This window comes from Molothrus aeneus, chromosome 30, assembly GCF_037042795.1.
Source record: "Molothrus aeneus isolate 106 chromosome 30, BPBGC_Maene_1.0, whole genome shotgun sequence".
NCBI classification, from domain to species: Eukaryota; Metazoa; Chordata; class Aves; order Passeriformes; family Icteridae; genus Molothrus; species Molothrus aeneus.
In genome coordinates this window covers 2,400,237-2,428,233 of record NC_089675.1, presented here as the reverse complement: position 1 = coordinate 2,428,233, position 27,997 = coordinate 2,400,237, and the positions used below count along the sequence as shown (strand labels likewise).

At 49.1% G+C, this 27,997-nt stretch overlaps 1 protein-coding gene across 2 annotated transcripts; it reads left to right on the top strand.

Annotated features, from left to right (window-relative positions):
- The first annotated feature begins 190 nt into the window (after nucleotides 1-190).
- On the top strand, nucleotides 191-27,814 carry ACVR1B (activin A receptor type 1B). Of its 2 annotated transcripts, XR_010785165.1 has the most exons (10): nucleotides 230-313; nucleotides 13,481-13,720; nucleotides 14,642-14,890; nucleotides 17,226-17,456; nucleotides 18,532-18,699; nucleotides 20,233-20,389; nucleotides 21,277-21,401; nucleotides 22,037-22,167; nucleotides 22,729-26,456; nucleotides 26,520-27,814. XR_010785165.1 is itself a non-coding variant. In XM_066567813.1 (9 exons), the coding sequence occupies exons 2-9, from the start codon at nucleotides 13,546-13,548 to the stop codon at nucleotides 22,852-22,854; spliced, it is 1,362 nt and encodes a 453-aa protein (XP_066423910.1). In that variant the 5' UTR covers nucleotides 191-313; nucleotides 13,481-13,545; the 3' UTR covers nucleotides 22,855-27,814. The 2 variants fall into 2 exon arrangements, 1 of the variants encoding a protein (XP_066423910.1); XM_066567813.1 differs by having other exon boundaries at nucleotides 191-313; nucleotides 22,729-27,814.
- Nucleotides 27,815-27,997: the final 183 nt, after the last annotated feature.

Below are 27,997 nucleotides of genomic sequence, written 5' to 3'. Positions count from 1 at the left end.
CTTATCTCCCCCTTATCTCCCCTCCCCAGCCTGGGGTCCCCTCCCGCTGTCCCCCCCCTCCCCTCCCGAGTGCGCACGCGCGGGTTCGCCCCGCCCCCTCCCCTTTAGCCCCGCCCCCGGCCCCGCCCCCGCTCCCCCTCCCTCCGGCGCTGCGGCCGCTCCGCTCCGAGGCCGCGGCGCGTCCCCGCCATGGCCGCCCGGGCCCCCCGCTTCCCTCCGGCCCCTTCCGCCGCCCGCCGCTCCCCGCCGATCCCCGCCGCCCTCCTGCCCGTCCTGCTCCTGCTCGTGGCCGGCCCGCTCGGCGGGGCCCGCGGTGAGTGAGCGGCCGCGCCGGACCCGGCCCGCACCGGGCACAACATGGCGGCACCCCCGCCCCCGCCGTGAGGGGAACGGGGAGGACCGGGGAGGGGTCGTGAGGGGGAGCGAGGAACGATGGAGGGAAGCGAGAGGGAGGCGATGTGGGGAGCTGAGGGCAGCGGGGAGGAAGGGCCGGGGCCTGCCCGGGCCTGGGAGCGGCTGTGGGGCGGGCGGGTGTGGGGCGGCTGTGGGGTGAGGCTCTGGGGAGGTTTTAGGGTGAGGGAAAGGGGGTGAGAGATGGCTGGGGGTGTGAGGAGGCCCTGAGGAGTTTGGGGGCGGGGAGACTCAGGGGTGGGTGTTCCAGGGTGGTGGATCATGGGGTGGGGGAGGCGAGAGGCTTGGAGGTGCCTGGAGGTGCCCCCAAGGCTGCGAGGAGGCTCCTGAGGGGTTTGGGGCGTGGATAGGTGTGGGTGTTTCAGGGTGAAAAGAAAGATTTGGGGGTGGGATCTATGGGGGTTAGGGGGTCTGGAAGAAACGGGGATTCTTTAGGCATCAAGGACGTGTGTTGGATGTTTGGGGCGCTCAGGGGCTCGCAGGTGGGGCATGGATAGGGGTGGGTGTTTCAGGGTGAAGGGAAGGATTTGGGGTGGGATCTATGGGGTTAGGGGTTCTGGAAGCAGGAGGGACTCCGAAGGCATCAAGGATGTGTGCTGGATGTTTGGGGGGTGTGGATAGGGGTGGGTGTTTCAGGGTGAAGGATTTGGGGTGAGATCTATGGGGTTAAGGGTTCTGGAAGCAGAGGGGACTCTGAAGGCATCAAGGACGTGTGTTGAGTGTTTGGGGGGCATGGATAGGTGTGGGTGTTTCAGGGTGAAGGGAAGGATTTGGGGTGGGATCTATGGGGTTAAGGGTTCTGGAAGCAGGAGGGACTCTGAAGGCATCAGGGATGTGTGTTGGGTGTTTGGGGGGTGTGGATAGGTGTGGGTGTTTCAGGGTGAAGGGAAGGATTTGGGGGTGAAATCCATGGGGTTAGGGGTTCTTAAATCAGGGGGGACTCTGAAGGCATCAGGGATGTGTGCTGGATGTTTGGGGGGCATGGATAGGTGTGGGTGTTTCGGGGTGAAGGATTTGGGATGAGATCTATGGGGTTAAGGGTTCTGGAAGCAGGAGGGACTCTTGACAGCATCAAGGATGTGTGCTGGATGTTTGGGGGGCATGGATAGGTGTGGGTGTTTCGGGGTGAAGGATTTGGGGTGAGATCCATGGTGTTAGGGGTTCTGGAAGCAGGAGGGACTCTTGACAGCATCAAGGACGTGTGTTGGATGTTTGGGGGGTGTGGATAGGTGTGGGTGTTTCAGGGTGAAGGATTTGGGGTGGGATCTATGGGGTTAAGGGTTCTGGAAGCAGAGGGGACTCTTGACAGCATCAAGGACGTGTGTTGGGTGTTTGGGGGCTCACAGGGGTGTGTGGTTTGTGTGAACCAGAGCTGGTTTGGGGCTTTGTGGGGTGGGGATGTGTCGGGGAGAGGCAGCAGCAGTTGGGGCTGGAGGTGGCTCCCAGTGCTGGGGGTCCTGCAGTGCCAGGGGATGCTCTGAAGAGGCCTGGGCTCCCCTTGGGAGGAGATTTGGGAGCTTTCAGCCGCAGGTTTTGGGAGCTAACGATGGAGATTGGGATTTATGGGTTTCACAGGGGATAGGCTTGGGTGTCTCAGAGGTGTTTTCTGGGCTTGTCACAGAGATGTGGATCAGCCCAAGGTGGGAAGTGCCACCGTGTTGTCATGGAATTTCTGGAGTTTGTGGCCTCTTCCCCACTGTCCTGTGGCCCTTGCTGGGGTGAACTTGGCAGCCCCCCGTGCCCCAGAGGTGTGTCTGTACCATCCAGCCCTCTGCAATCTGCACTTTGGGCTTTTAAGGAAACCTTTCCATACCCTGAGCTTCTGGAGCAGCTGTAAATATTTGTTTGGAAGGAGGTGAGGGAGGAAGAACTCCTTGTGTCAGTTGTTTGTTCCATGTTGATCCTTTTCCTTTCCCTGGTTCTGCTGCTCATGGGGGTAGAGTGAGAGGTCTCAGCTCTGGGGTTGGGAGGAGCAGGAGGCTCCTTTGGGCTTTTAAGGAAACCTTTCCATACCCTGTTTGGGCTTTTAAGGAAACCTTTCCATACCCTGAGCTTCTGGAGCAGCTGTAAATATTTGTTTGGAAGGAGGTAAGGGAGGAAGAACTCTTTGTGTTTCGCTTGTTTGTTCTGTGTTGATCCTTTTCCTTTCCCTGGTTCTGCTGCTCGTGGGGGAAGAGTGAGAGGTCTCAGCTCTGGGGTTGGGAGGAGCAGGAGGATTCTGCTGCAGGTTTGGGACAAACAGAGGATCTCAACTCCAGTTTTAGGAAGAAAATTGATTTGGGATGAACTGGAAGAAAGATTTTCCCAGAGGAAAACCTTGACTGAACATCTTTGGGGACAAAGGATGGGCTGGTGGCCACTCTGGTGTTCAGGGCTTCCAGAGCAGTCCAGCTCTGTGGCCATGGAGGTGATCACTGTTGTGTAACTCAGGGACCTGTTCTGACAGGTTCCACTGTTGGAATATTTTTCTCCTCCCCAACCTCTCACCGTTTGTGCTCTGCATTCCCACCTGACGGTCGGAGGGTAATAACTCTGTGTGTGTGTGTGTGTGCAGATCTGGGCTTGTTAGAGCACAGAAAATGGCTTCAAACCTCACCTGGGCAGCAGGTGAGGCTTTACCTGGGAGTTCTGGGAATTTGGGGGTAGAAATGAGCTTTTGGGAGGAGAGCAGCTGTGTTTTGGTGGAACCCCAGCCTTACAAGGGTGTTTCAGCTCCTCTGTGCTAAGTGGCAGAGCAGGATCAGATCAGACTCGTGGCACGGCTGTTCTCAGGCTTTCACTTAGCTAAAAACCGGTGTTTATTAAAAAAAAAAATCCTAATTAATAAACAGGAAAAGCCCAATTGACTGTACAAATCCCCTGGAAACTTGGCGACTCCCGGTGCCTTTGATTTTGGCCTCTACGAGTGCTGATTGTTTCCGCTTTTATTCAGTGCAAGGTGTGAGCTCAGCCTGGGCTGGAGGGAGCTGCACTCATGGAATGAGGTGCAGGGATCACCCTGGAAATTGTTCTCTGCTCCAGCAGCCACCGTGCACGTTTGGAATGCAGGGGCTGCCCTCGCTATTGTGCTTCATACCAGAGATTTAACAGCTACTTATTTCGGGAAAGGCTGGGAAAAAAAAATCTGAATTTCTGCAGGGCTAGAGAGCCAGGAATCTCTGTTCCTGTGCACACAACAGTCCCCTGGCGCCTTCTCAAAAAAAAAAAAACAAAAAAAAAGAAAATAATCTTAAAAAAAGAAAGGAAAATAATCTTAAAAAAAAAGGAAAATAATCTTTAAAAAAAAAGGAAAATAATCAAATAATCAAGGAAAATAATCTTTAAAAAAAGAAAGGAAAATAATCAAGGAAAATAATCTTTAAAAAAAAAGAAAGGAAAATAATCAAGGAAAATAATCTTTAAAAAATAAGGAAAATATTCAAGGAAAATCATCTTAAAAAAAGAAAGGAAAATAATCAAGGAAAATCATCTTAAAAAAAGAAAGGAAAATAATCAAGGAAAATCATCTTAAAAAAAAGAGAAATAATCAAGGAAAATAATCTTTAAAAAAGGGAAATAATCAAGGAAAATAAATCTTTAAAAAAAAGGGAAATAATCAAGGAAAATAATCTTAAGAAAAGAAAGGAAAATAATCTTAAAAAAAGAAAGGAAAATAATCAAGGAAAATAATATTTAAAAAAACAAGGAAAATAATCAATCTTTAAAAAAAAGAAAGGAAAATAATCAAGGAAAATAATCTTTAAAAAAAAGGGAAATTATCAAGGAAAATAATCTTTAAAAAAAAAAAGAAAATAATCTTTAAAAAACAAGGAAAATAATCAATCTTTAAAAAAAAAAAAAAGGAAAATAATCAAGGCTCCTTTGCAAAGGGGTGTTGCAGGTTGGCTTTGCTTGAAATAAATCAAAAACCCACCCTGGGGGAATAATTTTGGGGCAGCAGATTTTATTATTAACACCACCTGCTTCAAATATTTACCCAGTTAAATCAGGCAAACTCTACTTGAGATCCCAAAGTTCTATCCTACAACTTTCCAAGAAAGCCTTTCCCTAACTGGAAATTACAAACAGTGTCCAACAAACATTCTTGAACTCGTCCAGCTCCTTGGCCAGACAGCTTGGGTTGGTTTTTGCTTTTTTAATTTGTTGATTTTTTGGGGTTTTTTGTGCTTTTCCCTGCCAGCAGTGGATGCTCCGGAAGCGGCTGTTGCGAAAGGAGCCCGGTCCAACGTCAGCTCTGTCAGCAGCAAGCAAAGTTCACTGGGTGGTGACAGGGGGAATGTGTCCTGCCCTGAGCACAGCAGGCAGCAATTGCTTCTCTGGTTTATAGAGATGGAATTCTGCCTGGGAACTCCTTATTTAAGCTCTTAGTTCTCAGCTACCCTGTGCTTCTCACTGTTTATTTCTTTTTTTTTTTTTTCAGTAGAAAAACAGAGCTTTTCCTGTATTTTAAATCTTGATAAAGTCTTGCTGCTTTTTGTGGCCTTCTTGGGAGCGTGGATTGCTGGGCGTGGGGATGTTGACCACATATTAAACAATTTCCACTCTGGAAAAGCCTGAGAAAAGCCAGGCTGGGTCTGAAGTGTTGTTGATAAACGTGGGCATCAGGTGTGCAGGGTGTGTGTGGTCTCTTGGCTCCTAAACTGCTTTCCTGACCAGTTAAAACACAAAATAGCTGTGAGCCCAGAGAGGGAATGGGGAGCTCTGTGTCCCTGTGCTGGGTGCAAGAGCAACAGCAGAAACATCAAGGCTTCTTCTAATTAACCTCTTAATGATGAGGCTCCTGTCAATTCCTAAGTGTTGTTGATAAACGTGGGCATCAGGTGTGCAGGGTGTTCTTCCCCCCAGCACCAGTGTGTGTGTGGTCTCTTGGCTCTAAACTGCTTTCCTGACCAGTTAAAACACAAAATAGCTGTGAGCCCAGAGAGGAAATGGGGAGCTGTGTGTCCCCAGAGCAACAGCAGAAACATCAAGGCTTCTTCTAATTAACCTCTTAATGATGAGGCTCCTGTCAATTCCTTATTTACAATTCATTCAGAAGCTCTTCTGTGCTCCTGGAGTAGATGCAGGGAAAGTTCTGCACTTTAAAGCCACATTCTTCCTGCCTCTTTTATTTTTTTTTTTAATTCTTTTTTCCATTTCGTGGGTTTTTCTTGTCAGCTCTGCTGCCTTCACGTCAGGTCCAGCCTGTGCCAGGGGACTCCAGCCAGCTCAAAGAACTTGAGACTCTTCCTTCCAACTTGAAATATCCCAGGATAATGCTTAGTTTCTGGATGACTTGCTTTAAAGTGCTTTGTTTTTTTCATAGTGCTTTGCAGCTGATTTTAACTCTGTTTTGTGTAGCAGCAGTGGGTCAGTAAATAAGCAGCAAAGAGAAAAGTTTTGGTTCCAAACAGGAGGAGAAATTGGAAGGGAAATGAGGAGTGGGGAAGGTGCTTGAGGTGGTGGTGCTGTACCTATGGAAGGGCTCCTTTCTTCAGCTCCTCAGTGAGGAATGGGCAGGGACAGCATCCAGAGCTGGCCTAACACTGGAGTTTGGAGGCAGTGAGTGGAGCTAAGCTGGCTCTGGGGTTTGGAGGGGACACCTGGGGAGCCACTTTGGACTTGAGTTTATCCCAGCAAGGGGTGGAGGATCCCCACTGGGGACACCAAGCAGGGTGAATATGAGTATGAAGGGCCAGCAGGGTGATCAGAGGGATGGAGCACCTCTCCTGTGAGGAAAGGATGGGACAATTGGCATCGTCCAGCATGGAGAACAGAAGCTTTGGGCTGACCTGATTGTGGCCTTTGCAGTATTTGAAGGGAGTCTGCAAGAAAAAAAAAGGGGGGAGAATCTTTCCAAGGAGCTCCAGGACAAGAGGGAATGGTTTCCCAGTGCCAGAGGGCAGGGCCAGGTGAGATTTTGGCAAGAAATTCCTCCCTGGGAGGGTGCTGAGGCCCTGGCACAGGACACCCAGAGAAGCTGGGGCTGCCCCTTCTGTGGAAGTGTCCAAGGCCAGGTTGGAGGGGGCTTGGAGCCACCTGAGAGAGTGGAAGATGTCCCTGCTCATGGCAGTGGGGTGGAACAAAAAGAGCTTTAAGGTCCCTTCCAACCCAAGCCCTTCCAGGATTCCGTGATAATATAATGGAATAATAATATTCCATGATAATAGAATAATAACATTCCATGAGAATATAATGGAATAATAACATTCCATGATAATATAACGGAATAATAACATTCCATGAGAATATAATGGAATAATAACATTCCATGAGAATATAATGGAATAATAACATTCCATGAGAATATAATGGAATAATAATATTCCATGATAATATAACAGAATAATAATATTCCATGAGAATATAATGGAATAATAGCATTCCATGAGAATATAATGGAATAATAACATTCCATGAGAATATAACGGAATAATAACATTCCATGAGAATATAATGGAATAATAACATTCCATGAGAATATAATGGAATAATAATATTCCATGAGAATATAATGGAATAATAACATTCCATGAGAATATAATGGAATAATAATATTCCATGAGAATATAATGGAATAATAACATTCCATGAGAATATAACGGAATAATAATATTCCATGATAATATAACGGAATAATAACATTCCATGAGAATATAACGGAATAATAACATTCCATGAGAATATAATGGAATAATAACATTCCATGATAATATAACAGAATAATAGCATTCCATGAGAATATAATGGAATAATAACATTCCATGAGAATATAATGGAAAGCAAATCTTGATTCTTTCAATCCTTCATCAGGTGGCTCAGTGTCCCCTCATCTTTGCCTCAGGGAAGGGAGCTGGCTGTTTCCTTGGAGCTCTGCTCCTTTATCCAGCTGGACAAGGAGCACACAGGGACTGCTGGGCACACCTGGGCTCCCTCAGCATGAATTCCTGACCCTGTGGGATCCAGGTTGCTCTTTTTTATTTTGGCACAGCACAGAGCCAGACACTGACAGGTATTTCTTTCTTCCAAGCATGTTTACACACGTCCTTCTTCATTAAAGCATCCAAAGAAGCTGCAGAGCTCCAAAACCAATTGTTGCCCATTTCTGTTGCTGAAATTATTCTGCTGCAGCATGAAACTGGTGCTCCCAGAGTGGGGCTCATTAAGTTTGGTGCTGCACAAAGAGAAAATCAACTGCAGCTCCTGTTCCCTCAAAGTCAGGGGAATCGTTCTTTCAGCCTCAAATTGTTGAAAAAGAACAGCAGCTACAATCCCTGCAAAAAAAAAAACCAAAAAAACAAAAAAAATCTGTTTGTCTGGTAAATACGTGGGTGGTTATTGGCAATTTTATCAATGATCATCTTCAGGTTAATTATCCTCATCCATATTGATCAGGGAGAGTTCAGCCCTGAGAAAATGGCATCTTCCTTAGGCACAGCTTTGGGAGATGCTGGAAAATGTATCCCTAAAGGTGGTTAACACCATTGCAGGAGATTCTGCTGTGAAACTTTCCCCTGTCTAGCTGCAGAGACATCTTGACACATGCAACTCTGTGTGAGAATAAATCCGTGCAAAATGAGCTGGGAGAGTTGCTGGGAAAGGAGGAAAAATGTTCTTTGCCTGTCAGAGCTCAGTGTTTGAGTCTCCCTGGAGCACAGAGCTCGAATCTACAGCCTGTTTGTCTGGATCCATTTTGGGAATACAGGTTCTTTTCATGGGGGGGTTTGGAGGGAGAGAGCCAGCACTTGGTTTTTTCCTTTTTTCTGTGGTTGATGCAGGGGGATTTGGACACCTCTGTGCTCCAGGACCCTTTCAGAGCTGGGGCTGTAACCTGGGAGCCTCATGGGGAGCAGAAGGAATCAAACCCTGGGCTGGGCTGGTCAAGGATTGAGGAGAGGTCACTCAACACTGCCAATAAATAAATTTTGTTATTGTCAGTGCTGAGTGGTCTCTCAGGTTTTGATGAACAGCAGTGAGGCCCAGCCTTGGATATCAAATCCCAGCAAGGTTTGCTCCATCCCTCCAGTGAGAACAAAGCTTTTCAAGTTTGTTTGGATCCATTTTGGGAATACAGGTTGTTTTCATGGGGTTAGGGTTAGGGTTAGGAGGGAGAGAGCCATGCCAGTGGTTTTTTTCCCTTTTCTGGTTGATGCAGGGGGATATGGACACCTCTGTGCCCCAGGATCCTTTCAGGGCTGTAACCTGGGAGCCTCCTGGGGAGCAGAAGGAATCAAACCCTGGGCTGGTCAAGGATTGAGGAGAGGTCACTCAACACTGCCAATAAATAAATTTTTTTGTTGTTATTGTCAGTGCTGAGTGACCTCTCAGGTTTTGATGAACAGCAGTGAGGCCCAGCCTCGCATCGACTCCCAGCAAGGTTTGCTCCATCCCCCCAGTGAGATCAAAGCTTTTCATGTTTGTTTGGATCCATTTTGGGAATACAGGTTGTTTTAATGGGGGGATTTGGAGGGAGAGAGCCAGCCCAGTGGTTTTTTTCCTCTTTGCTGTGATTAATGCAGGGGGATTTGGACACCTCTGCCCCAGGATCCTTTCAGAGCTGTAACCCAGGAACCTCGTGGGGAGCAGAAGGAATCAAACCCTGGGCTGGGATAGTCAGGGATTGAGGAGAGATCACTCAGCATTGCCAATAAATAATATTTTTTTGTTATTGTCAGTGCTGAGTGGTCTCTCAGGTTTTGATGAACAGCAGTGAGGCCCAGCCTCGCATCGACTCCCAGCAAGATTTGCTCCATCCCCCCAGTGAGATCAAAGCTTTACCTGCAGAGGATCTGCAGCTGAACCTTGGGCTTGTTCAGGCCGTGTCTCTGAAGGGCTGGGCTGGGCTCTGGGTGCCGGGCTTTGGAGCAGGCTCAGCTCCAGCTCCTTGCACGCAGCCGCATCCCTGCGAGTGTGGGGGGAATGCAGCGCCCTGCCTCTGGGAACTGCTCCTTGTTTCCCTTCACCCCATCCATTTCCTTCAGCCCAGGCAGGTTTTTTATTAAGTAGATTATATGTTTGGCTCAATAGGAGCTTTTCTTCCCCAAGGAAAAAAAGAATTCTGTTGGCATGAAAAGTCCTTTTATCCACTCCTGTCTCCTGCTTCGCCCTGGCTGCTCTCAGAGCACCTTGGAGATACCAGTGGGGGGCTCTGCTTCCCCGCCCACCTTCTGTCCCCCACCCAAGGGCAAGCAGCAGTTTGCTTTTTCCTGGCTTCTGAGAAGTTTCTGATAGAAGAATTTGCCTTTCTGTTTAAGCAAACTGGAGTTACTGGACCCACATGAGTTGCTCTGGAATTCTCCTCTTTGCCAGGAGCTTCCCAGTGAGCCCTGGTGCAGACAGGCCTTTCCTCCCTGGCACACACAGAAAATTGCAGAGTTCCTGCCTGCAGCTTGAAGGTTCTGGCCAACAATACGTGGAAAACCCCTCAAGGGTCTCTGCTGAGAGGTGGAGAGAAGGACAGTGTGTGCTGAAGGCTCCATTCTCTTTGTTCTAGCTGCTCTCTAACCGTGGGGATTTTTGAGGTGCAAACATAAGAATTCAAGTTAAAAAAGAGCATTTGTCTCAGAGGGGGTGAAGCTGTCTCAGGGTGAGGAGAAGCCGTGGGGCATCCCCCTCCTTTAGCAGGAAATTTTGGCTTTCTGCACACAGCAGATAAGGATCTCACTCTGTCTCCAAGCTGGGGCTCTGGTATCATACCTTGCAGGTAAACTGATTTTTTTGTTGTTGTTGTTTTTTAATCCTACAAATGAGACTGAGCAGACATGACCTGCTTCTCTGCTTTCCCTCTCAGTTTCAGGCCAGATAATTCACTCAGAATTTTACAAAACCAGTTTTAGTAGTGCATTGAAGTGTTTTGTTTGCTTTGTAGCTTCTGGAAGCAAAACTGCCATAGCCTAAATCTTGGAATTGAGACCTCAAAAATGAGTCTAACAGGAACAAAGTTCAGTTTTGTTGTATCTAAATCAAACTGAAAAGAACCTACACAGTGAAATGTGTGTGGGTTAAATGTTTTTAATTTGTACCTCGAGCTTTTGATAAGTAATAAGGGAGATGCTTTAAAAGACCATTTCCTTTTAAGTAGACATGAAGGCAGGAATGTGCCCTGGGTGCTCTTTGCCATCTCAGATTTTCATAAAATCTCCTTTATCACCAACCTTTGTTCCCCCAAGTGTGTGTATTTTTCAGAATTGTCTTTTCTGCACTCTGCTGACCATGGGAAAACACTGATCTTGGAGCTGTTTGAAGTGCATGTTAGTGGAGGGGTTTTTTCCTTTCATTTCAACATTTCCTCTCAAAATCTTCAGAATCTATGGATATTCCCCACCCTTCTCAACACAGATCAGCCTGCCCTGTCCCTTTTCTGTCCTGTGTCCCTTTTCTGTGACCTGTGCTGAGCACCTGGTAGGAAGCTCCATTTGCTCATGATTCTTTTCAAAGGTCTCTCACTCCACAGCTCTTCAGCTTTTGATCACAGAGTTACAGAACCATGAAATACCCTGAACTGGAAAGGGCCCACCAGGACCATCCAGTCCAATTCCTGCTCTTGTGGAGACATCCCAAAAATCCAAATCCTGAGCTCCTGGCAGCTTCAGGAGCCTGGGCAGTGCCCAGCACCCTCTGGGGGAAGAACCTTTCCCTGTACCCATCCTAAACCTCTCCTGACACAGCTCCAGCCCTTCCCTTTGCTCTCAGCACTGGCTTTTCACTGCAGCTTTGAATCTCTTGGTTCCAAACTAACCAGCACCCACATTGAGCCTGTCTGAAACAGCTCACAGCAGCAGCTGGAAAAGGAGGAGCAGAGTCCAGAGAGAATTAAGTGAATAGTAATGCAATTAGGCTGATTGATTTACCCAGCTCTCTGGGATAAGGGCTAATGGGTGTCTTCCTCCTAAAGGAACCCTGAGTAAATCAGGACCAGCTTGTTTTTCATTAAGCTTAGGGTAACATGGCCCCACACACAAGCGTTGAGGGTGATTTTGTGTGTGACTTCACACTGAGAGGATTTAGATCAGCTTGGGCAGAGTTAACTGTGGCACTTGTATCTTTTCAAACCCTTCTTCACACCCTCCCTACCTGAAAGCCCATTTCTGCAGCAGGTAAGGACTTGTTTTGGATTCCCTCTGGGAAGGCTGGGAGAGCTGATGAAAGCTGCTGAAAACCCAGCTTGCTGCTAAACAAGCCCCACCCTTCTTCTTGACATTGTTGGATTCCTCTTTGTTCCCAAGGATGGCAAGGCCTGAGGATTTGCTTACAGTTTTTCAGGCAGCTTGAGAAAAGTACAATGACAGCTGAGAGGTGGAAAAATGTGGGAATCTGCCTCAGAGTTTCTCCTTCTCTTTATCCAAATAATCTTTGTGGAGAGCAGGCAAAAAGCCAGGAATTTATTTGACCCAAGGTAGTGTCTCAGATCAGGAAAGCAGTTATTAAATAAGTGGCTGATCTAGCTGGGCGTGCACGCTTGGCTCGTGCACTCAGCTGGGATTGGGTTTGCTTTGGCCTCTGCCAGCTGCTCCCTGTCTCCCTGAGCTCAGGTGGTCATCCCTGGCCAGCAGGGAGCCTGCACACTCAGCCCAGGTGCAATCAGGTCAGTCAGTTGGAGGAATTGTTGATTTTTGTGTTGAGTCTGACCCAAGGTGGGGCTGGGAGAGGATCTCAGTCGGATCTCATCCAGTTTGCAGGAATGACTTGCTTGGGTCATGGCTGGTGGTCCCTGGCCAGCCCAGATTGGCAGCTCCAGGGAACCTGGATGCTCAGCCCAGGTGGAATCAGGTTTGAGGAATTGTTGGGTTTGGGTTGAGTCTGACCCGAGGTGGGGCTGGGAGAGGATCTCAGTCAGATCTTGCCCAGTTTGCAGGAATGATTTGGGTCATGGCTGGTGGTCCCTGGCCTACCCAGATTAGGCAGCTTTAAGGAGCCTGCACACTCAGCCCAGGTGCAATCAGGTCAGTCAGTTGGAGGAATTGTTGATTTTTGTGTTGAGTCTGACCCGAGGTGGGGCTGGGAGAGGATCTTGGTCAGATCTCGCCTGGATCTTGCCCAGTTTGCAGGAATGATTTGGGTCAGGGCTGGTGGTCCCTGGCCAGCCCAGATTGGCAGCTCCAGGGAGCCTGGATGCTCAGCCCAGGTGCAATCAGGTTTGAGGAATTGTTGATTTTTGTGTTGGGTCTGACCCAAGGTGGGGCTGGATCTCAGTCAGATCTCACCCAGTTTGCAGGCATGACTTGGGTCATGGCTGGTGGTCCCTGGCCTACCCAGATTAAGCAGCTCCAGGGAGCCTGCACACTCAGCCCAGGTGCAATCAGGTTTGAGGAATTGTTGGGTTTGGGTTGAGTCTGACCCAAGGTGGGGTTGGGGGAGGATCTCAGTCAGATCTCGCCCAGATCTCGCCCAGTTTGCAGGAATGACTTGGGTCATGGCTGGTGGTCCCTGGCCTACCCAGATTAAGCAGCTCCAGGGAGCCTGGATGCTCAGCCCAGGTGCAATCAGGTCAGTCAGTTGGAGGAATTGTTGATTTTTGTGTTGGGTCTGACCCGAGATTGGGCTGGGAGAGGATCTCAGTCGGATTTCGCTCAGATCTCACCCAGTTTGCAGGAATGACTTGCTTGGGTCATGGCTGGTGGTCCCTGGCCAGCCCAGATTAAGCAGCTCCAGGGAGCCTGCACACTCAGCCCAGGTGCAATCAGGTCAGTCGGTTGGAGGAATTGTTGGGTTTGGGTTGAGTCAGTTGCAGGAATTGTTGGGTTTGGGTTGAGTCTGACCTGAGGTTGGGCTGGGAGAGGATCTCAGTCGGATCTCGCCCGGTTTGCAGGAATGACTTGGGTCATGGCTGGTGGTGATTGCAACAGGGGCAGGCAAAGGGCTGCCTGGACAGGCACCTCCTGGAAAGGCTTCTCTGCCTCCACAGTCTGTTTCATGCTGAAATTGGATTCTTGCAGGTCTGGAATACTGGGTATGACTTGTGCTGTTTGCAGAGCCGGTTCTTCCAGAGCTTGAGAGCGGCTCTTGAAATGGAGAATTTAAAGAAGGTTTCCTCTCCTTCGAGCTTTTGCTCTCTGTGGGTTTTAAGGGGTTAATCTTGTTTTGATTTCAGCTTTGACATGTCTATGCTCTGACTGCAAACAAGCCAACTCCACGTGTGAGACGGACGGTGCCTGCATGGTCTCGGTCTTCAACCTGGATGGTGTCAAACACCACGTTCGGACCTGCATTCCTGAGGCAAAATTGATTCCTGCTGGGAAACCCTTCTATTGTCTGAGTTCAGAGGATCTGCGTAATACTCACTGCTGCTACTCCGATTTTTGCAACAAAATTGATTTAATGGTTCCCAGTGGTAAGTAGAGAGTGAGATAAATCATGTGTTTGAAGTGGGAGGAGAGGAGCTGTCTGTTTGGGATTGGGAATTTGGAGTTCTCAGCCCTGTTTTCACTTCTTTCCTTCAGTTGCTGCAGGAACTTGAGCTCTGGGTTTATTTCCTTCATCTGTAAAGTGGAAATAACAAACTACTTCAAATTCAAATGGGAATGTGTGTGTTCCCTTTGTCACTGAGCTGGCCCTGCCTTTATCAGCTGGTGTTGCTTCCCTTCCAAGACTCCAGATCTTTTCAGTGCTGAGCACAAGTAGAGGAGAATTGCAGCAGCTTCAGAGCAAAGTGTGTGGGGAGGAAGGTGCCTGTGTTCAGAACACATGCAGGGGAAGCAGCCCTGCCTCTGAGTGAGGGTGTGGGAAACTTCTGCTTCTCATTCCTGGGACAGAGAGGGCATGTGGTGCTTCCTCACACCTCCTACTTTCTGTTTTGGGCTGGTTTTTAGTGGGTGCTGGGAAGACTGCAGAGCCATTTTCCTTGGGAGCAGTGAGGAGGTCTCATCTGTGCTCAGAACAACAAAGAATTGTCTTCAGGTACAAGTTCACTGATTGTTGCAGGGCGAAAGGGAAAGAGGGAGCAGGGAGCCCTGGCCAACAGGTTGAGTTCAAATGGAAGGTGAACTGCAGAGTGTTCTGGAAGATCAGCCCAGAACACACTCCTGTCTAAGAGAGTGAATGAACAGCCCATAATCCCTGATCCCACAAAACTTCTTTTTTGGGGTTTCAGCTGCATTTTTCCTGCTTGATGATCATCCCCACCTTAACACTCTTATTTAATATATCCCCAGGCTAAAATTGTCCAGGCTCTGAGAGAGCAGTAAACCACTCAAAAAGTCCTCAAAGCAATGATAATTTTCTCCAAATATCTGTTTGTTTTTCTCCTGCCAAGGACACCTGAAGGACAACGAGCCCCCGTCGAGCTGGGGTCCGGTGGAGCTGGTGGCCGTGATTGCCGGGCCCGTGTTCCTCGTGTTTGTTGTCATGATCATCGTGGTCTTCGTGTTCCACCACCACCAACGGGTCTATCACAACCGCCAGAGGCTGGACATGGAAGATCCTTCTTGTGAAATGTGCCTTTCCAAGGACAAGACCTTGCAAGATCTGGTCTATGATCTCTCCACCTCCGGCTCTGGCTCAGGTATTGCGAGATGCTGGGATGTGATCAGTGGGAATTTGCACTTGGCTCCTTGGGCTGGTGGTTGCCACAGCTTTGCTGCCTCAGAGCCTGTTCAGGGGGTTTGTCATGAGGAACTTGAAGGGATGTTTAAATTCAGTCTCATGTCTGTTCAGGTAGGAGCAAATTTAACTGTTGCTCCTACCTGAACAGACATGAGACTGTTAAATTCCTCCTTAATTTAAGGAGGAATTCCTTAAATTAAGGAGGAATTTAACTAGGAATTAAATTAAGGAATTTAACTAGGAATTCCTCCTAGTTAAATTCCTCCTTAACTGCAAGAGCAAAGAGCTGCATTTGTTCCCATTTTAGCCTTGGAACAGGATTTGGCTTGGAAACAGCCATTAACTGCTAACCTGTGTGTTGTTGGATGTCACCTGCATCAAAGCTGCAGGAAAATGGGGAAGATCCCAGCAGATCAACATTTTATGGTGCAAATAGTGCATTTGCACAGCTCATTTCATCCCAAAGAACCCTTGGGTCTTCCCAGGTGGATGATGTGCAGTGTTTGTTTCTGTAGCACTTGAAAGGAGTCCCCAGAATAGATGGAAAGTCACAGTTTAGTGGTGGCTTTGAACTAGGAATGTAGTTGGGTTAAAGAATATAAGGAATTCTGCAGCAGATGGAAACTGCAGGAAAATCCACAGAGGCAGAGAATGTCACAACCTGAGATTTGACCAGGGAATAAACCCTCAGCAGCACATCTGCTGCTATATATAAAATATTTGGAATCTTTTCTATGTATACTGTGGGCAGGTGAGCTCAGTGCTTTCTGTAAGCAATGGCAGTGATGTTGGAACTCCTTTCTTAAGATAAATTTGGGGGGATTTCTGCTTTTTAGCAGCAACTGACTTCAAGTTCCATTCTTTGCATATTGAGGCTGCAGTTCCTTTCATCTCTGGTGGAACAGAACTTCCCCAACTGCTGCTCCTTGCTGGATCTCTGCTTCACAGCAAAATTCGGATGCTGCCCAAGCAGTGGCACATCCCACACAGGAGCTGCCACCATTCCCTGGTTTGGGTCTTCCTCAGGCTCCCAAGTTGTTATCAAATGTGGATCCTGCTGGGTTTGAGGACATTTTTCAGCCTCTGGGATTTCAGGAGCTTTTTTGCCACCACAGTGTAGGAATGTGCCCCCTGTTGACAGAGTGACCAAACTGTCCTTGGTCTCCTTAAAAAGGGAAAAAGCCCAGAAGTTTCTTTCCTCAATCAGCAAAGAAGACACCTCATAGGACCTGAGGGACTTCACCTCAAACTTAAGGAGAGCCAATGGGACAGGAGCCAAAAAGTCCCACCTGAGCAATTCATTAGAAAAAGAAGAGAACAAAAGAACTGATTGCTTTTGTGGGGTGCTTTACCAGGAGCAAAAACCTCGACTTTTCTCTATAAAGAGATTTGTTATTTTGCCTTTTATGAAAACTTTTCTGTTTCCAACACCACCACAGAAGCCATCCTGCTGATTTTATGCCTTCTGAGGTAGCTGAGCTATCTTGGGTGTGTGGATCTCCAAGAGCTGATGAGACCTGGCTCAAAGAGACCTTTATAGCAGTGGAGTTACTTTTTTCCCCTGTTGCACGTGGCTCAGTTTTTCTCCATAAAGATCTTTGTTATTTTGCCTTTTATTAAAACTTTTCTGTTTCCAACACTACCACAGAAGCCATCCTGCTGATTTTATGCCTTCAGAGGTAGTTGAGCTATCTTGGGTGTGAAACAGATCTCCAAGAGCTCAAGGAGACCCTTACATCAGTGGAGTTTGGTTTTTTCCCTCTTGCACCCAGCTCGGGTTTTCTCTTTAAAGAGCTTTGTTATTTTGCCTTTTATGAATTTTTCTGTTTCCAACACCACCACAGAAGCCATCCTGCTGAATTTATGCCTTCTGAGGTAGCTGAGCTATCTTGTGTGTGAAATACATCTCCAAGAGCTGATGAGACCTGGCTCAGGGAGACCCTTACATCAGTGGAGTTTGGTTTTTTTCCCCCTGTTGCACGTGGCTCAGTTTTTCTCCATGAAGATCTTTGTTATTTTGCCTTTTATTAAAACTTTTCTGTTTCCAACACTACCACAGAAACCATCCTGCTGATTTTATGCCTTCTGAGGTAGCTGAGCTATCTTGGGTGTGTGGATCTCCAAGAGCTGATAAGACCTGACTCAAGGAGACCCTTACATCAGTGGAGTTTGGTTTTTTCTATTTCACACCCAAGGTAGCTGAGCTATCTTGGGTGTGAAACAGATCTCCAGAAGCTTCTGAGACCTGGCTTAAATCACCCCAGGGATTGACCCCTTGCTTTCCTTGTCCCCAGGCTTGCCTCTGTTTGTCCAGCGCACGGTGGCTCGGACCATTGTCCTTCAGGAGATCATTGGCAAAGGCCGCTTTGGGGAGGTGTGGCGGGGCAGGTGGCGTGGGGGTGACGTGGCTGTGAAGATCTTCTCATCACGTGAGGAACGTTCCTGGTTCAGGGAGGCAGAGATCTACCAAACTGTGATGCTGAGGCACGAGAACATCCTGGGATTCATTGCTGCAGATAACAAAGGTAAGAGGTGCCTCAAGCCTAGAGCAGAGGCTTCACCACTGTGCTGCCAGTTCCAGTGCCTCACCACCCTTTCCAAGAAGTTTTTCTCTAATTTCCAATCTAAACCTTCCCTGCTGTGACTTTAGGCCATTTCCTCTGGTCCTGTTGCTTGTTACCCCACCTGGCTCCATCCTCCTGTCAAGCTGATCAGACTGAGAGGGTGGCTCCTGAGCCTCCTTTTCTTCAGGATGAGCCCTCCAGCTCCATCAGATGCTTCTTAGAAGTCATCCCCACCCTTCCCCATCTCCATTGCCCATCTCTGGTCACATTCCAGCACTTCCATCCCCATGTCAGAAGTTGAACAGCATGAGAAGGTCCCCCCTGAGCCTCCTTTTCTTCAGGTTGAGCCCTCCAGCTCCCTCATTGCTCTTCACAAGTTATCCATTCCCTTCCCCAGCTCCACTGCCCATCTCTGGTCACATTCCAGCACTTCCATCCCCATGTCAGAAGTTGAACAGCATGAGAAGGTCCCCCCTGAGCCTCCTTTTCTTCAGGTTGAGAAGAAAAGCTCCCTCATTGCTCCCTCATTGCTCTTCACAAGTTATCCATTCCCTTCCCCAGCTCCACTGCCCATCTCTGGTCACATTCCAGCACCTCCATTCTCCTGTCAAGTTGATCAGTGTGACAAGGTCCCCCCTGAGCCTCCTTTTCTTCAGGCTGAGCCCTCCAGCTCCCTCAGCTGCTCTTCAGAATTATCCACTCCCTTCCCCAGCTCCATTGCTCATCTCTGGTCATCTTCCAGCTCATCTTTCCTGTCATGGGGGACTAAAGCTGATTCAGTCATCTTCTCTGGGCCTCTACACTGCCCAAAACTACTCCAGGTTTCGAGCAGTTTCCTCACCAGTGCCTGGCACAGGAGGAAAATCACTGCTCTGCTCCTGCTGGCCACGCTATGGCTGATTTGAGCCATTTCTTCCTTGCCCCTGTCGAGCTGCAGCCTTACCCAGCAGCTCTGCTCTGTCCCAAAAACCTGTGGGATGCTCAGTGGCCATCCCTGCTCTGGATCTGCCTGAGTTCCATCTCTTTCCTGTTGCAGATAACGGGACATGGACTCAGCTGTGGCTCGTCTCTGACTACCACGAGCACGGCTCCCTCTTTGATTACCTGAACCGCTACACGGTGACCATCGAGGGCATGATCAAGCTGGCCCTGTCTGCTGCCAGTGGGCTGGCCCACCTGCACATGGAGATCGTGGGCACTCAGGGTAAAAACTCAATTGGGAAATTGGGAATTCTTGAGGGGAGGATAAAGCTGGATTGCTGAAGGGAGCTTGTGACGGTGTTCACAGGGGTTTTTGGATGAGGGAAGAGATGAGGATCTGACTCCATGTTTCAGAAGGCTTGATTTATTATTTTATGATATATATTACATTAAAACGATACTAAAAGAATAGAAGAAAGGGTTTCATCAGAAGGCTGGCTAAGAATAGAATAGCAAAGAATGATAACAAAGGTTTGTGGCTCGGGCTCTGTGTCCGAGCCAACTGGGCTGTGATTGGCCATTAATCACAAACATCCAAGATGGGCCAATCCCAGATGCACCTGTTGCATCCCACAGCAGCAGATAACCATTGGTTACATTTTATTCCTGAGGCCTCTCAGCTTCTCAGGAGGAAAAATCCGCAGGAAAGGATTTTCCATAAAAGATGTCTGTGACAGGAGCTGATGTGCTGTGCAGCAAACCCTGCCTGAGTCAGCCCGGCTTCATCTGGTGGTTATGGAGCAGAAATAGAGCGATTGCTTTGGCTGGCTGTGAAGTGGGTTAACCCAGGAGTTATATCACCATTTCACATCCCATCCTAAAATTGGCGCTGCCTGGGTGGGATGTGAGCACAGGCAGAAGCAGAATCACAAACTCCTGACGTCTGCACCTATGCTGGGATGTGGAGTTTACATCCCTCTTGAGGCCTCTGCGTGCCACTGCATCAGTGGCGCCTCCAAAACACAGAATCACAGAATCAATCACAGAATTACAGAATCAATCACAGAATCAATCACAGAATTACAGAATCAATCTCAGAATCACAGAATAATGAGGTTGGGAGAGATCTCTAAGATCATCGAGTCCAACCTATGCCCTAACACCTCACCCAGACTACAGCACCAAGTGCCATGTCCTGTCTTTTTTTAAACACATCCAGGGATGGTGATTGTACCACCTCCCTGGGAAGAGCATTCCAGTACAATTGGAGCTTTTCCCTGCTCTGTTCCTTATGAATCTAAACAGGAAAAAGTGTTGCAACAGCGGGTTTAATGCCCTGAAATCCGGTTCTGCCTCTGTGCCAGTTCAACAAATGGATTTCCCCAGCTTTGACCCTTGTGACCGTGTTCAGAGGGGTCTGAGGGTGAGGGAAGAGACGAGGATCTGACTCCATGTTTCAGAAGGCTTGATTTATTATTTTATGATATGTATTATATTAAAACTATACTAAAGGAATAGAAGAAAGGATTTCATCAGAAGGCCAGCTAGGAATAGAAAAAAAAAAGAATGAATAACAAAGGCTTGTGGCTCTGACAGAGAGTCCGAGCCAGCTGGGCTGTGATTGGCCATTAATTAGAAACAACCACATGAGACCAATCCCAGATGCCCCTGTTGCATCCCACAGCAGCAGATAACCATTGGTTACATTTTGTTCCTGAGGCCTCTCAGCTTCTCAGGAGGAAAAATCCTAAGAAAAGGATTTTCCATAAAAGATGTCTATGACAGACCCTTGATGCTTTTTATTTTGCTCTGCTAGGAAAACCTGGGATTGCTCACAGAGACCTGAAATCCAAGAATATTTTGGTGAAGAAAAATGGCACCTGTGCCATCGCTGACCTCGGCCTGGCCGTCCGGCACGACTCCGTCACCGACACCATCGACATCGCCCCGAACCAAAGGGTTGGAACCAAACGGTAGGAAAATGCATTGGGGTGGCTGGAAATGCCTGAGCTGCAGGTTGAGCACTGGGAGAAGGAATTCTCTGAATTTAGCATTTCTCAGTGTCTTGCAGCATCAGTTTTGTGCCCAAATTCATGCCAGAGGGGGATGTTGCAGGTCAAGGCATTTGGGTGGCTGGAAATGCCTGAGCTGCAAGTTGAGCACTGGGAGAAGGAATTCTCTGAATTTAGCATTTCTCAGTGTCTTGCAGCATGAAATGCCTGAACTCTGGGTAGAGCACTGGGGGAATTCTCTGAATTTAGCATTTCCCAGTGTCTTGCAGCATCAGTTTTGTGCCCAAATTCATGCCAGAGGGGGATGTTGCAGGTGAAGGCATTTGGGTGGCTGGAAATGCCTGAGCTGTGGGTTGAACACTGGGGGAATTCTCTGAATTTAGCATTTCCTGGTGTCTTGCAGCATGAAATGCCTCAACTCTGGGTAGAGCACTGGGAGAAGGAATTCTCTGGATTTAGCATTTCCTGGTGTCTTGCAGCATCAGTTTTGTGCCTGAGTTGATGCCAGAGGGATGTTGCAGGTGTCACCACACTGGGAGGTGTGGGCCAGCCATGTAAACCTGGCACAGGAGCTCATTGAATGCATGACAACAAACTTGGCCTCACTAAAGCCTTTGGGACTTTCTGGTGGGAGCCTGATGTAGTTTTGGGACATTTCTGCCTCTTTTCCCAGCTTGCTGTTGTTCTTGAGTTATTTTTTTCACTCTCTTAGATCACAGGGCCCAGTTCTGTTCTGATGCCAAGCAGAGCTTTTTCTGCTGGGAAGTGCTGTGTGGGAAAACTGATCATTTACTGTCTTCCAGAAAATTCCCTCTCAGAATGGAAATGTTTTTCATTTCTCTGTGCAGATACATGGCCCCAGAAGTCTTGGATGAAACCATCAACATGAAACATTTTGATTCATTTAAATGTGCTGATATCTACGCCTTGGGCTTGGTCTACTGGGAGATTGCCCGAAGGTGCAATGCAGGAGGTAAATGTCCTGTCCTTTGTGTGCCTGGGCCAGTGGCCATGCTTGCTCCTGGCTCTCCTCCAAACCTGGGGCTTCCATTGATCAGGAGGAGGGAGGTTTGATCAGGTTTGGGAGGTTTGAGGGAGAGCAGGGCTGTGGGAGGACATGTCCCCGTGTGTTGTCACCAAGGGAGGTAACAGAAGTGACTCATGACTGCTGCTAAGCCCAGCCAGTGTTGGCTCAAGGGTGGTGGTGCTCCCAGTGGTGGCTGATGTTCCTTTGGGTGGGTTTTCAGGCAATGGTGGTGCTGGTTGGTGGGGGACTCCCCCAGATCAGTGTAAATGTCTTGGCACGTGCAGCTGCAGCATCATCCCACGTGTGACAGTGGAGATTCAGTGACCCTGGCGCCTTGCTGGGAGGTGTTGATCCCAGCCTGCTGACTCTGTTCCAGTTTAGGCAGCTGCATTTTATTTCCCTGAATTTTTCTTGTTAGCTCCAATTCCAAATTCTTCATTTCTGTTCTAAATAACTGCAAAGTGTTGACGCATCTCAGCAGTGAGTCATGGGCCCAAACCTCCATCTGTCTGTCTTTAGCAAGCACAGTGGCCATGGTCCCTGTTCCCAGGAATTTGATTTTTCCCTGCTCTGCCTTTCAGGTATCCACGAGGAGTATCAGCTTCCCTACTATGACCTTGTACCCTCTGATCCTTCCATTGAGGAGATGAGGAAGGTTGTGTGTGACCAGAAATTACGGCCAAACATCCCAAACTGGTGGCAGAGCTATGAGGTGAGGTCTGCTTTCATCTCCATGGAAAGGCTGAGAGAACTGGGATTGTCCAGCCTGGAGAACAGAAGCTTTGGGCTGACCTGATTGTGGCCTTGCAGTATTTGGAGGAAGTCTGCAAGAAAAAGGAGGGGAGAATCTTTCCAAGGAGTTCCAGGACAGGAGGGAATGGCTTCCCAGTGCCAGAGAGCAGGGTTAGGTGGGATATTGGGAAGAAATTCTTCCCTGGGAGGATGGTGAGGCCCTGGCACAGGATGCCCAGAGAAGCTGGGGCTGCCTCTTCCCTGCAAGAGTCCAAGGTTGGAGGAGGCTGGGAGCAGCCTGGGATAGTGGCAGCTGTCCATGCCCATGGCAGGGCATGGAATGAGATGGACTTGAGGGTCTCTTCCAACTCAAACCATTCCATGACTCCCCCAGGATAAGGTAACAAGTTTTGTGAGATGTGCTCTGATTCTGGGGGATGTGGAGGCCGTGTCAGTGCCCAGGCAGAGCAGCAGCCTGGCAGACCCAGGTGGGCTCAGGGGAAGAGCAGAGCAATGACATTTGCTGTTGTTTCTTGGCCAGGCACTACGGGTGATGGGCAAGATGATGCGAGAGTGCTGGTACGCCAACGGAGCGGCTCGGCTCACTGCCCTCCGCATCAAGAAAACCCTCTCCCAGCTCAGTGTCCAGGAAGATGTGAAAATTTAGGCTCTGAGCCTCAACAGGAGCAAACTGCACAGGAGCTGCTGTGCTAGAGTAGACATGTGATGGAGGCCTACCTCGTGTTTCAGCCCAACCTACTGCTACAACCAGACAGCGGGACCTGCAGGCTGCTAGGCAGGGGCACGGAGCCTACGGAACCGCTCTCTTCCCTGCTTGGGTATGAAACAATCCAAAACCTTTTGTGATCACCTCCTGAGAGCGTGGAGACTTGAGAGGGACTTCACCTGAGGGATCTCAGCCATGATCCTAACTCTTTGTTCCTTTAAAGGAAATCCCTGTAAAGTTCAGTGTGCGTTGAGCACCCGTTGGTGGGGTCGGAGCCGGCCCCGGGTGCTCGGGGAAGGGAAAGGGAAGGGAAGGTTTTTCTTGCCGTACTCACGAGGATTTTTCCAGGGACTGGCACGTTCATGCAGAAAAAGCAAAACAAATGGTGCTCTCTTCCAAGAGGCTGAGCCAGAACAGTTGATCAGCTTCACAACAGCCGTTCTCTCCCTCCTTTTCTTAAGCTTGAAAAAGTCCAGCTCGGCGCCCTGACGGCCGTCGGGGCCGCCCCGGCGTGTGCATGCGCGAGGCGCGCGTGTCCCTGTGCCTGGTCATCTCCTCCGTAGCCGTGCGCTGTCTCTGCCTGTGGGTGCCTCATCTCTGTCCGTGCTTCCTGTGCATGTGCAACTCTCGAGTGTCCCCTTTGTGAGCTGTTTGCTGGTGCTCTCCGTGCTGAGTCGTGAGCCTCGTGGAGCTTGGACAGGCTGCTGCAGAGCGGATCCCCGGCTCCCCGATGGGCGCCGCCACCACGGCCCATCAGGTTGCCTCACTGCCACCCCTTCCCTTTTTTTTAAGATGAAACAAGTAAGGAACTGAGAATCACTCCTGGAATCCAGGGTTTTTTTGTCTTGAGCCCCTGGGGTTGTGTGAGGTGGAGCAGGCGCTGTGGGGGAGTGCAGGACTCAGTTCCCAACTCCAACACCCAGGCAGATTCCTGGGGGCCTGGTGATGCAGCAGGACAGCGTGGCTGCACAGTGGCCTGGCTGAACATGAGCCAGCAGCGTGCCCAGGTGGCCATGCCCAATAGCTCCTGGCCTGGATCAGGAATGGTGTGGCCAGCAGGAGCAGGGGCATCATTCTTCTCTGTACTTGGCACTGGTGAGGCTGCACCTTTCCCTTTTTTTAAGATGAAACAAATAAGGAACTGAGAATCACTCCTGGAATCCAGGGTTTTTTTTGTCTGGAGCCCCTGGGGTTTGTAATTCTTGATAGAGGGGATTAAGTTGTGTCAGAGGTGGAGCAGGTGCCATGGAGGAATGCAGGACTCCGTTCTCAACTTCACCATCCAGGCAGATTCCTGGGGGCCTGGTGGTGCAGCAGGACAGGCTGGGGACAGAGTGGCTGCACAGTGGCCTGGCTGAACATGAGCCAGCAGCGTACCCAGGTGGCCAAGAAAGCCAATGGCTCCTGGCCTGGATCAGGAATGGTGTGGCCAGCAGGAGCAGGGGGATCATTGTGCCCCTGTACTTGGCACTGGTGAGGCTGCACCTCGAGTTCTGTGTCCAGCTCTGGCCCCTCAGTTTGGGAAGGAGGCAGGGGCTGGGAACACAAACCCTGTGAGGAGCCCTGAGGGAGCTGGGGGTGCTCAGATGGAGAAAAGGAGGCTCAGGGGTTGATTTTATCCCTCTCTACAACTCCCTGAAAGGTGGCTGTGCTCAGGTAGGGGTTGGGCTCTGCTCCCAGGCAACCACTGACAGAAGAGAGCACAGCCTTAAGCTGCCCATGGGGAAGTTTAGGTTGGACATCAGAAAGAAATTCTTCACTGAAAGAGTGACTGGGTGCTGGAATCATCTGCCCAGGGAGGTGCAGGAGTCACAAAGGAACATCTTTAAAAAATCACTGGGCATGGCACTCATGGTTTAGCTGATGAGGAGGTGTTGGGTTAGGTCATAGGTTGCACTTGATGATCTCAAAGGTCTTTTCCAGCCTGGCTCATTCTGTGATCTCAGTTCTGGGGGTCCTCCCAGAGGGGCTGGGCAGGATCTGACAGTGGGTTGGGAATCAACATCCATCTTTTTAATCTAGGTGTATAAATATCTCCTAATGTGGAAGTGGCTGTGTCTCAGTGTGGGGTGGGGGGATCTGCATGGGTTTTCTTTTGATTCAAGGCCGAATCCAGGTGAGGGAGAGGTGGGGTGACTACAGAGACTCTGGAAGTGAGGGCTGTGGCTGCCCTGATGGCTTTGGCAGTCAGGAAGATCTGTGCTGTGGAGGTCAGGTCAGTGTCTGCAGTAGAGAACTCTGAAGCCATAACTTTTAACTGGAGTGGTTTTGATTATTATTTTTTTAATTATTATTGTTATTATTATTATTATTATTATTGTTGCTGTTGTTGTTGTTTTCTGGGAGGGTCTGGATTTTAACTTTTTTGAATATTGTTAATTCTTTCTAAGAGCAGAAAAACAATCTCTAATTATTACCTCTTGACCCGTTGGTTTGTAAAGAAATCACTGCAAAAAAAAAAAAAAAAAAAAAAAGGAAAAAAAACCAAAATGCACAGCTCAATTTACACTGGAACTGTTTCTACTCTGACCTTGCTCCTGCTCTCAAAGGTGAGGTTTCATCTCTGCTCTGGCTGCCAGGGTTGTCTTTATTTCAGTCCCTCTGTTCTTGCTGTCTGTGTCCCTGTCCGTGTGTCCCTCTCCCCGATTCCCTGTGTGTCCATGACCTTGTACAAAGTGAGGAGTGTGGGTTTGGAAGCATTTTAGGAGCTGTTTTGCACCCCCAAAGGAGTTTTTGGCAGCGTGGATCTGCCCTGGGAGCAGGGCTGGGGGTCCCCTGTCCCCTCCCAGCTTGTCCTGAGTCACATCTCAGCCAGAGCCTCCCATGCACATCCCTTAAACTTGCATTTAGGAGCCAAGGGGGGCATTGCAAGCCCTAAATGTCAGTTTAACCCAGCTAAACCTGGACTAAGAAGCTGAGGGGGGCACTAAATGTCAGTTTACCCCTGTTAAACCTGGACTTAAAAGCCAAGGGGGGCACTTGCAAGCTCTAAATGTTGGTTTAACCCAGTTAAACCTGGACTTAGAGGCTGAGAGGGGCACCTAAATGTCAGTTTAACCCAGTTAAACCCGCACTTGGAAGCCCTAAATTCAGGTTTAGCCCAGTTAAACCTGGACTTGGAGGAAGCCCTAAATGTCAGTTTACCCCAGTTAAACCTGGACTTGGAAGCCCTCAATGCAGGTTTAGCCCAGTTAAACCTGGACTTGGAGGAAGCCCTAAATGTCAGTTTAACCCAGTTAAACCCGCACTTGCAAGCCCTCAGTGCAGGTTTAGCCCAGTTAAACCTGGATTTGGAAGCCCTCAGTGCAGGTTTAGCCCAGCTAAACCTACACTTGCAAGCCCTCAGTGCAGGTTTAGCCCAGTTAAACCTGGACTTAGAAGCCAAGGGGGTCACTTGCAAGCACCCAGTGCAGGTTTAGCCCAGTTAAACCTGGACTTAGAAGCCCTCACTGCAGGTTTAGCCCAGTTAAACCTGGATTTGGAAGCCCTAAATGTCAGTTTACCCCAGTTAAACCTGGACTTGGAGGAAGCCCTAAATGTCAGTTTGGCCCAGTTAAACCGAGGACTTAGAAGCCGAGGGGGGCACTTGCAAGCCCTCAATGCAGGTTTAGCCCAGTTAAACCTGGACTTAGAAGCCGAGGGGGGCACTTGCAAGCCCTCAATGCAGGTTTAGCCCAGTTAAACCTGGACTTGCAAGCCCTCAATGCAGGTTTAGCCCAGTTAAACCTGGACTTGGAAGCCCTAAATGTCAGTTTACCCCAGTTAAACCTGGACTTGGAGGAAGCCCTAAATGTCAGTTTAGCCCAGTTAAACCTGGACTTAGAAGCCGAGGGGGGCACTTGCAAGCCCTCAATGCAGGTTTAGCCCAGTTAAACCTGGACTTGCAAGCCCTCAATGCAGGTTTAGCCCAGTTAAACCTGGATTTGGAAGCCCTAAATGTTGCTTTACCCCAGTTAAACCTGGACTTGGAGGAAGCCCTAAATGTCAGTTTGGCCCAGTTAAACCTGGACTTAGAAGCCGAGGGGGGCACTTGCAAGCCCTCAATGCAGGTTTAGCCCAGTTAAACCTGGACTTGCAAGCCCTCAATGCAGGTTTAGCCCAGTTAAACCTGGATTTGGAAGCCCTAAATGTTGCTTTAGCCCAGTTAAACCTGGACTTAGGAGCCGAGGGGGGCCCTGAGGACTCCCAGGCCGGTGGAACAGGCCCGAGGGTGGGAGCTGGGGCGGGCAGGAGGGGCCAAGGCCCAGCTCAGGCCCCCCCTTGTCTCTCCCATCCCGCTGCCCACAGCTCTGAACTCGCACTGCACTCGCCCCCTCCAACTGTAGCCACACTGCACCTGCCTCAGCTCCGAACCAAGCAGGGCTCAGGAACAGATGAGGCGAGGAGGGCAAGGTCCCTTCCCGCAGGATTTTAGGGGAAATCTTCAGCAGAGATGGGGAAAAGCCAGCGGGAAGGAGCTAACGCTGACCATGTAGCATTTCCACAGCACTTTGTTCATGCATCGTCGGTGCCCGGGGGCGCCAGTGCTTGCCGAGCTGTCGGAGCACAGGGCGGGGGGGAATCGCTGCCTCGCCTCCAAAACGTTGCAGCAGCTCTGGGGGGAAAAAAAAAAAAGAGCAAAAAGTGCATTCCAGGCAGTTCCATGCAGGATAAGGACGGGGGCGTCCATCAGCGGTACGTGGCTGCAGGACAGAACTCTTGGTACTTCTCTGCCCCTTTTTTGATTTGTTTGGTTTTGTACATTTTTCTTAGCAAAGGACTGTATGAAAATAGCCACTTAGCCACTTTACCTCTTCAGTATGCAAATGTACATACGGTGTAAGATAGGAAATCTTTTGTTTAATATAAAAAACCAGGCTGTCGATTTCTGCTGTACATTATTAAAAGTTTGTTTTATTCATGTGAGGTGTTGCAATCTCCGTTCACTGGGAAGGGGTGGGAATTGCAGGGCACAGCCCAGTCCCTCACAACTGAAATTATCTCTTTGGGAATCCTGGGCAAAACATTTTAATGTTGAATATTCCCATTTTTAGTGGATATGAAGCTTCCAACAGCCACCAAGCACTCGGGAAGTGCCACCAGC

Excerpts from the sequence above, each read along its gene's own strand:
- ACVR1B (XM_066567813.1), top strand. The coding sequence starts at position 13,546 with ATGGTCTCGGTCTTCAACCTGGATGGTGTCAAACACCACGTTCGGACC. Across the intron at positions 13,721-14,641 it reads TGATTTAATGGTTCCCAGTG|GACACCTGAAGGACAACGAG; the intron begins GTAAGTAGAGAG and ends TCTCCTGCCAAG. Across the intron at positions 14,891-17,225 it reads CACCTCCGGCTCTGGCTCAG|GCTTGCCTCTGTTTGTCCAG; the intron begins GTATTGCGAGAT and ends CCTTGTCCCCAG.